We start from the raw sequence: 9,974 nt of genomic DNA, 5'->3' as shown, positions 1-9,974 counted from the left end.
GGGGAGCCAGTGAGCAAGGGAAGCTGTCGCTTGTTCTCGCTCTCCACTGCTACAGGAGGGGCCCCCATAAAGCCTTGCCTTAATTTTTTGTCTGGTCTCTAGTCAATTTCTATTGATTAAGGAACCCAAGAACCTGGGGAGTAGGTAACATTTGTAACTTGCTCTTTTACTGTTTTTCATTCAGTATTGATTGAGTGCATGCTACGTAAACGCTGTTCTAGGTCCTGGGGATATGTCAGTGAACAGAACAAAGAACTCTGCCCTCATGATGCTTACACGTGGGCAGGAGATGGAGACAGCAAACAATAAATATAATAGAAAAGTGATCCATGTGGTATATTACAAGGTGAGACGTGCTACTGATAAAGGGAAATGAAGAGCAAGGGGGGACTTCAGGTGTGGGCTGAAGGGAAGCAGGCTGTAGATGAAATGGCAGAGCAAGGGGGTGTGCGGAGTGGAGGGATCCAGGGCCCTCTTTCAACAACTGGATTTTACATATTCTCACAGTTCTTCCAAGTTGAATACTACACATCTGGTCTTTGGGAAATAGCAGTGCTCAAGGATAAAAAGGGGTAGGTACACCGATATGAAAGCCCATTATTGCAAATATTACCTGAAACTGAACTCCCTGGACGTTTCATCTGAGTACTGCTGGCTAAAATGGAAGAATCTGAAGACCCTATGTAATCTGGCGTACATTTTATTCAAACATAGGAATATCATATCTTCCCCGTGTGCACAGCTTTCCTTCCTGTTCGTCTCTCTCTCCCCTGCTGTTGCCCCTGCTGTGCCTCCGTGGCCCTTGTTGGAACCTGCTGACCGCCAAGGAGTGACCCCTCCTGTGGCTGTGGCATGGACTTCACCATCCCCAGCCCTCAGCTGTGGCTGTGACGGCCCATCCTCTCAGAGCTGTTTCCTCCTGGGAAAAGGACCAAAACTCAAGAAGGGATTAAGACTGATAGCTGCTCTTGGTGCTCTCCCATTCAAGTAGCATGTCTGCTCTAACAGCTGCTTTGGAGCCTTATAAGCTGTTGGTTATTAGGATAGGTGTTTAGTTGGTGAGTTTAGGGGGTGACTGTGGAAGGAGAAGAAAATCTTGAGTGTGGCATCACTTCAGTCGTTCCCCAATTCATCTGAAAATCTGGGCTATCCGGGAGTGAGAGCATGAGTAAGGTGGGCAGGGAAGGAGAAAGAAGCCACTCAAGCGCTCTCGGTGGACTGGGCACAGGGGCTCCCAAATGTGCCTGCTCTTGGAGGACTGGCCTCAGGGAACCCCGTCCCAAATCCTGCAGGTCTCACCAATCGCATTAAAGGGTGTAGTCATTCTTTTACACTTGCTGGGTTTAAACTTAAAAACAAAGTATTCAAAATATCCTAGACATTCACTTTCTCTCTTCTTGGTCCTTATTTTTAATTTAATTTAATTTAAAGCTACTCTTTATTTTAAAGCTGCTGCTGCTGCTGCTGCTAAGTCACTTCAGTCACGTCCAACTCTGTGCGACCCCAGAGACGGCAGCCCACCAGGCTCCCCTGTCCCTGGGATTCTCCAGGCAAGAACACTGGAGTGGGTTGCCATTTCCTTCTCCAATGCATGAAAGTGAAAAGTGAAGTCGCTCAGTCGTGTCCGACCCTTAGCGACCCCATGGACTGCAGCCTACCAGGTTCCTCCGTCCATGGGATCTTCCAGGCAAGAGTACTGGAGTGGGGTGCCATTGCCTTCCCCGATTTTAAAGCTACTCTTTAATAACTGGCACTCATATCATGGATAATTATTCTACTATATATGTCTCGGGAAAAAAATTTTTTTCTCAATACAGAGAAGCAAGGCAGTCTCAGTGTTCCAGCACTGTTGTTTGGCAGGAGCGGGTCTGCTGAGTGACCTCCCCCAGCTGACTCCCTAAGTCAGCGAGCTCGGCATCTGCCTCTCTGTCCGTGCTGGCCCGGGCTGCCATCCAGAAGAGGCGTGCAGATAGGTGGGGAGGGCACAAGGCGTCACTGCAGTGAGGAGGTGGGGCCAGAGGCCTGGTTTGCATCTTGATGATGCTGTGTGAGTCTCTCTCTAGATACACCATATGTTTACTTTTTATGTCTTTTCATGAGGGGGCTATTTTTCTCCAACAGCAATGTAAGTAGGTGACCTAGAAAGCAAGGGTGGCACCTCATGTTTGGGAACTCCTGGCAGTGCCAGGCAGGAAACTGTCCACTATGGCATTTTTTTGTAGCAGCAAATTAATAAATAAAACAAAACAACCTGAAATGTCCATCACTAGAGGAAACATTGACTCGAATATGTTGTGCCCATCCCAGGGAATATCAGGCAGGTGTAAGGAAACAAGGGTCAGACTTAGATCTACAGGCCCAGAGAGAAGACCTTAAACCTCAGTACTAAATGAAAAAGGCAAGCTGCTGAGTAATGGGTACAGTGCGGTAAAAATTTCTGTAAAAAGCAGGAAAAAGTTTATATATGTGTTCACATTTGTAAGCTTTGGTTTGGAACATTCAAAGGCACCAAAAGCTACATACAACATGGTTCACACTGGTTACTCTGGGGATTTGAGTGGATTGGAAAGAGATTAATTTTTTATTTTACTAAATGTTTATATTGTTTGATTCGTTACAACTGTTAATTTGTAACTGAAAAGAAATCCAATAAAATAAATTTAATCACATGAAAAAGTTACAAAATTAAACTGAAATAAACACCTGTGCCAAATAAATTGAAACAAAAATCACTTAGAAATAAAAGGAAAAAAACATGAAAATACTTGTCCCTTTAGTTGCTTTTTCAAGGTAATAACAGCCCTAAAACAAAAACTCTCTTTTTCACTGGGCTATTACTCCTCAGTGATTCTACTTAATAGGAAAGAATGCAGACAAGTATTTTTAAATTTGCCTAATTTAGACATATTTAGTTCATAATAATTAGCTTTTATTTGAACCTTGAATAATGTAATTATTTAGAAACACTGTAGTTTACTATTTTAAAATTTTCTTTATTTTTTAAAATCCTCAGCCTGTCATGACCCACAGGCTGAGGATCAGTACAGGAGGCCATTTTTCCTCTGGGGCAAAGACAAGCGATATCTCTCTTAGTTTCTTTCATCCTAATTCTGCTTATGTCCAGCTATTTAAAGGCCAGGTTCCCCCAACCTCCCCTGACTACCCAGTTCCCTCATAAAAGACAACCTTTGTTAGCAATTTTTACATGGCTTCCAAAGACACAGCATATTTGCATGTAAATATGTGTTTTAACACCAACAATAGCTAAAATATCATGAATACTATCTATACTTTGTATTTTTCACTTAATAATATTTGGAGATTGGTCCATATAGAGGATAACAGGTGTCTGCCTCTTTTTTAGTTACTGCACAATATTCTATTGTATGGATGCATCAGAATTTATGTAAGCAGTCCACTGAGGATTATTTCCAGTATTTCATAGTAGATAGAAGTCTTTGATCTGGGGTGAAGAACAGGCCCTGGAGGCTCTGGAAATTGTACCTCCAATTGTGCATATATGTCAAAACAGTATTTTCAAGGTAGTAAAAGATTCATAGGCTAATCAGATTCTCTGACTTCTGTGATCCAGAAAGGGTTAAGAACCTCAGGGTCATAATTTTCTCTATCAAAGACTGTTTCCTCTTGCTTCTACAGAAAAAATCAAAACTGTCTGCAAAAGCATCTCCTAACTATGTCTAAGGAAAGTCCACAGCATCTTTCTCTACTGTTACTTGCAGTGTTTACTCGGCCCTCCTTCCAGCCCCTCACACCAATGCTCTACACCTGCTGCCAAACAAGCAGGCCTCTTTACACCTATACCTGCATGGTCTTCATTACCAGGTCAAGAAAAACATGATGGTAATGTAGTTTTCTGCCCATTACCCGTCTCTAATAATATGCTTGTCATCATAATTGGTTTCACCATCCTTGGCTTGCTTTTCTGTCATTTTTTTCCCCTTGAGTTCTGTTAATAGCAGAAATTGGCTGCTAAACTATTATTCTGGTCTGTGTAATGGGGCTGAGAGCAGAAGCATTCTGCTTTTTTGACAACTGGGTATGATTTGTAAAGGTGTGAAGAGGAACTGCTAATGCTTCTCAGCTCCATTACATTAACCTGGAAGGCATTCCAGCTAAAAAATGAATCCAATATTAAACGCCTGTTTTATGAGTTTCCCCTTAATAATTTTTCTAATCCTTACAATGTTTTCATAGCTTCAGTATTTTCTGATCTCTATTTCCTGAGATTAATATGGCAACTTCATTTTATGAAAACTACTTTATTGGATTTTCTTTCTTTTTGAGGGGAGAGAAAAAGAAGGAAAGGCCTATTTGTGAGTTTCTTGCCTTTCTCTTGGGTTCCTCCCCAAGTTTCTGGCTAATGTCAGAATGATTAGGCAAGTTTTCACAAAGAGACCATAATCCTTTACTTACAAAGAAAATCCTATTAATATACCATCAAAAAGTCACAAAGCCTTACAGCATAGGGAATACAGTCAATAATATTGTAATAACTTTGTATGACGGCAGATGGTAACTAGACTTATGGTGATCATTGTGAAATACTGAATCACTAGGCTATGCACATGGAACCAACATAATGTGGTAGGTCAATCATACTTCAGTCTAAAAAGTGCGTAGGGCTTCCCTGGTGGTCCAGTGGTTAAAAATCTGCTGTGCAGTTCAGGGGAAACCAGTCTGATCCTTGGTCCAGAAGAGCCCACATGGCAACTAAGCCAGGGCATCGCAACTCCTGAGCCTGTGCACCACAAGGAGAGAAACCACCACAAGGAGAAGCTCCAAAGAGCAGCTCCCACTCGCCACAACCAGGGAAAGCCCGCATGCAGCAACAAAGACCCAGTGCAAACAAAAAATCGTTTCCCTCTCTGAAAGAGTCACAAAGCCCCAGTCATTAAACAAAAATCCCCCTACATTTTGAAGAATTCAGAGATAATCTTGAATGCCTCTGGAGGCCAATAAGCAAGGAAGCAACAAGGTCCAATGTATGCTCTAGAAACACCCCTTGGGTAAGCATGGTATGGTTGATGGTGGTTTAGAAGCAGAAGCAGAAGCTCAAGTTATCTGGACCTGAAGATTAGAAAACTGGGCCAGTGGCAGGAGGGATGGAAATGAGAGAAAGAACTACTCATAAGGGAAAACCAGCAGGACTTGGCAACTTATTGGATGTGAAGGGCAAGAAGTAAGACTAATAACCACCACTTAATGAGCACACAGTGTGTTTCAGACAATGTGATAGAGCTTTCCTGCATAATCATATTTAATACTTGCAATGCCTCCACTAGAAGTATTATGATCATGTTTTAGAGATGAGGAAACCAAGGCACTATGGGGTTAAGTAAATCGCCTCTGGTCACCCAGCAATTAAGTGGTGGACCTGAGCCTGCTTGACTCTAAATTCAAACAATTAGCCACTGTGCGTGACGGGTAGGGAGGCTCAAGCATGAGCTATAGAGCTCTTCAGGAAGGCTGCGGTGTAATGGGGAAGCTAGGACAGGGCCAGAATACAGGAAGGGCAGCAGGCGTAAAAAGAAGACAGAGGGGCTGCCCTGATGGCCCAGTGGTTAAGCCTCGGCACTCCCCAGCGCTGGGGGCGCAGATCCAAGCCCCGTTTGGGGAACTAAGCTCCGGCATGCCATATAAGTAAATAAATAAAAATAAAAAGAGGACAGTGTCAGTTCAGGATAACTCCACAAGCAAGAGCAATGGTTAAAGCAGTCGGGTAGGGCAAGCAAATTACACCTTTTACTGAAAGGTGCCTCAATAATTAAACGTTGTACAGAAATCAAGAAACAGAAAAGGCTGAGTAGGAAGCTCGACACTATGCTCATGCTGATGGATATTGTTGACCTTCCTTTTTGAAGATGACTGTAATTATCTGCTTGATGACATAGAATAAATTCTCAGCAATTATGAACCACGGTGCCATCAGCACAGACTCTAGCAGCTTCAGAAGGTGGTGTTACTTTGGCTTGTCCTGTTCCCACCTCTTCACAGCTTGCTGCTGTTGGATCTAACCCTCTCTGTCCTGCTCGGAACCCTGTTAACACCAAAAAGGTTTAAATAAAAAATGCTATAATGAAGACTTGAAAAGTTTTAATGTGTTGCCTGGTTTAAGGATTCATGAAAATGTTGAGGTGCAACATGATAGAGTAAAAAATAGGCTAGACTTAGAATAAAAAGATGCAGCTTGAATCCTGCTTTGGAAAATTATTAGTTTTATGACACTGATTAAGTTAGGTGTTTATCTCAGTCTGATATTCTTCATATGTAAATGAACCACGATGCCTTGCTGAGGGTTACTGTGAGGATTAAATTCAATAATGAATGTCTGGGATCTAGCAGAGGGTTTGGAACACAGCAGAAACTCAATATATTCTACTGTTTTTCTTTTCACTTCTTATGGACAAGAGGCATGCTACAGCCAGTTCCTACATTGTGTGCATGGTAAATATTTAATAAATATATGGTTGTTATGTCTGAAATACATCTGTGCTCTGCAGAATTTGGTTTTGCATTACAGAGTTTATATCATTTTGATGCATCTTAAACATTTAGAAGATAACAGCTAACCTTTTGAAAATAGTATTATGCTTATATGTTCATAAATTCTATCCAAATAAGTAAACAGCAGTAAATGGAATCTTATTGATGACAAGTAGAGCAGCTTGGTTTGGCAAATCAAAGATAAGCTTTATCATCACACTCTCCATCTGAACAGTGTGAGGAAAGAAAAAAAAAAAAAAAGACTCTCTGCCTCTTGGGAAATCTAATTGTCCTAATTTTGGCGGGAAACTTACAACTGTAGTATTCTATTTACAAAGCTTTAGCATTCCCAAGGGAAGGTGTTCTGTGAAGACTGTGGAATAACATTTTGCAACATATTTTGCCAAAGTCCTCTGCAGGGCTGGCCCCTCTCCTAGCACTCCCCCAGGGCTCAGTCAATCTGAGGAGCCCTGCTGGGGCATGACTTCCCATCTCTGAGAAGTTTCCCCTACATCCTCCTCGTGCTCCAATCTCCACTTGCCCAAGGAAGAAGCCAGCCTCTCATCTAGTTAAGTCCCTGGTCCCAGTCGGCTCATTCCTGCCTTGATGACGGTAATCAGCACATGTGGGACTTCCCTGGCGGTCTAAGACTCTGAGCTCCCAATGCAAGGGGTCCTGATATGATTCCTGGTCAGGGAACTAGATCTCACACGCTGCAACTGAAGATCTCACATGCTGCAACTAAGATCCGGCACCGCCAAATAAATATTTTTAAAAACCCACGCATCTCCCTCTATTTCTCTGTCTCCCCAACTCAGATTTTCCCTTCGCTCTGATTCTTTCTTCCACTTAGCTCCTTGTTTCTTAACCGCACTGTTCCTCCCTGTCTCTACACACACACGCATGCCTGTGCACACACGTGCATGTCCATACCTCAAGAGCTCACGTGCTGGAAATGGAAACAAGTGCCATTTCAAGATAACCCTGAGAAGTTTAGATTCCTCTCTCCTTCTGGGTTTTACTCACCTAGAACCATGTCTGGACCAACAGAGTCCTCAGCCAGGTTCCCAGATGGTGCGGGTAAAACATCATCGTCGAAGCTGATGAGGTCGACGTCCCCTGGAGGCTTGCTCTGCTGAGCAGGAACCGGGGGGCTGGCTGGGGGTCCCTCTCCCAGTGACCTGAAGGCTTTGGCTTGTGACGCCACTGAGAGTCGGGGAGGCACAGTGACCGGTTTCAACAAAGCCACAGAGCAGGGGGCGTTTTCTGAGGACACTGATTTCTTGGGCAGTAAAGGCCGAGGAGCGGGAGTCGGGGCTTTCTTCCCACCGTTGGGGCTCTCAGCCGTGGGCCCTCCGGCCAGACTGTCAAGGTTAATGCTCCGGATAAGGCCAGGATTTGGTTTCTTTGGCAATTCGGGTTTGGTGACAGGGCTGCTCCTTGCTTCCTTCGGTGGAGAGTGTGGGGTGGGCCCCCCCCTGAGTCTGCTTGCGGTCCAGGAGTCCCATTCTCCAGAGGCTCTGTTGGCTGCAGGTTTGGGAGCCACCGAGGGTTTCCCTGAGGAAACAGCAGGTCTTGGCGGGACGGTGCGGGGCACAATTTCTGGCTTCTTGGGCAGTCCCAAGCTTTCTGTACTTGTCTGGCCCTCAAGTGCTTTGATCCTGGAAACGACAGTGCTGCGGCCCTGCTCTGTGCTCATCGTGTTCATCGCGGCCTGGCCCTTGGGGTGGCTGGCACCTTCCCACAGAGGCAGGGGCCGGCTCGGGGCTGCCTCCTCCTGCGCGGCTACCGGACTGCTCCGGGAATTCTGCTCTTTAACATGAGAATCTCTGGCCACTGGTCTGAGGTTGCTTTTTGTTCTTGGTTTTGGCACTGGACATCTTGGAGCACTGGAGTTTTGTGGACAATTCTGTTCTTCAGAAATATCAAAGACTATTAGAGGCTCCTCGTTTGTTGGAGGGTGCCTGGCTGAGACGGCTGGGGAAGGCAGGAGGGGTTTCAGAGGTGCCTGCAGGGCTGACAAGACCAAAATGAACAGAAGCTGCAATGTGACAATTTCAAAGAGAAAAGATACACAGATTTAAAAAATATACATATAGAATAACAAGAGATTTTGGTTTCCTTCATTAGTAAAAAGTAGTTCTAAAATCATGGCAGAAATGTTTATATTCAGCTTCCTGCAGGAGGGTTCTTCAGGTTGCATTTATTCATTTAAGAAATATTCATTATATAATATTTTAAAACATCATTAAATTCCTGATTCTCAGTAGATGTATCAATAAACGATCTCTCTTTTGCTTTACTTTTCCAAGGTAACTTACTCTCATCTGTTACCCTAATACGATGGCCCCCTCTTTCTTTCTGCCAGGTGGCATGTAGAATCTTGGGCTCCCAGACGGTGCAGTGGTTAAGAATCCACCTGCCAATGCAGGAGATGCAAAAGACTCGGGTTCGATCCCTGGGTTGGAAAGATTCCCTGGAGTAGGAAATGGCTACCCACTCCAGTATTCTTGGCTGGAAAATTCCATGAACAGAGGAGCCTGGTGGGCTACAGTTCATGGGGTTACAAAGACTCAGACACGACTGAGTGACTGAGCACACACAGACACACACACACACACACACAGGCACACACATACACCACACACACACACAGACACACACACACACAGACACACACACAGACACACAGACACACACACAGACACACAGACACACACAGACACACACACACAGACACACACAGACACACACACACAGACACACACACACAGACACACACACAGACACACACACACACAGAGACACACACACACACACACAGACACACATACACACACACACACACATAGACACACACACGATCTTAATTTCCCAAACAGGGATCAAACTCCACACCCCCTGCATTGGAATGCAAAGTCTTAACCACTGGATCACCAGGGAAATCCCTACAAGGGCTTTTAAAAAAGCCTAAAAGGACAACTTTTAGCATCCTACCAAGTTTAAGTTGCTAAATATAACAGCTTTCTCAATGGAAATAAAGATCAGCGTGAGTTAAAAGGATGATGTTTTTGTGAAATGAACTAGGATGAACCCTAGAGATTGGGGCTGCAGCTTGTGAGAATGATCTATTATAATAATCACAGCAAGGCCAAATAAAGCAAGCACACAGCGATCACATACCGACTGGAAATCGAGCTCAATGAATTATGCACAAATTGCAAACTATTTTAAAGGCTGGAGTCTACTGATTACTTCCTGAGAACTAGGTCGGAAGGAAGGAAGACAAATTACTTGCATTACTTTGAGGCAGATGGTTGTCTATTTCTTCTGAAAAGTCAGTCTGAGTTGCTGAAGTAATAGTGTGCCGTGGAGTGGCAGCAGCATTATTATTATTTGTAGTGTTAACTTGAACTTGGTTGATTTCTTTTATGACTTGTTCATAAGATGGTGGGAGCTGCAAAATGAAG

The 9,974-nt window shown here is 44.0% G+C and overlaps 1 protein-coding gene across 4 annotated transcripts in view; it reads right to left on the bottom strand.

The window, feature by feature from the left end:
• The window catches only part of SH3D19 (SH3 domain containing 19), a 111,836-nt gene that overhangs the window by 39,838 nt on the left and 62,024 nt on the right, over positions 1–9,974 (bottom strand). For all 4 annotated transcript variants that reach the window (XM_040251459.1, XM_040251461.1, XM_040251460.1 and 1 more), the window contains 2 exons: positions 9,808–9,961; positions 7,531–8,520 (listed from right to left, as the gene is read on the bottom strand). In XM_040251459.1, coding sequence (XP_040107393.1) covers positions 7,531–8,520; positions 9,808–9,961 — 1,144 coding nt within the window. The remainder of the gene's footprint in view (positions 1–7,530; positions 8,521–9,807; positions 9,962–9,974) is intronic.

The sequence above is a fragment of the Oryx dammah genome, unplaced genomic scaffold (assembly GCF_014754425.2).
Source record: "Oryx dammah isolate SB20612 unplaced genomic scaffold, SCBI_Odam_1.1 HiC_scaffold_12, whole genome shotgun sequence".
Taxonomy (NCBI): domain Eukaryota; kingdom Metazoa; phylum Chordata; class Mammalia; order Artiodactyla; family Bovidae; genus Oryx; species Oryx dammah.
The sequence above is the reverse complement of the archived record's forward strand: the minus strand, read 5'-3'. Positions and strand labels throughout refer to the sequence as shown.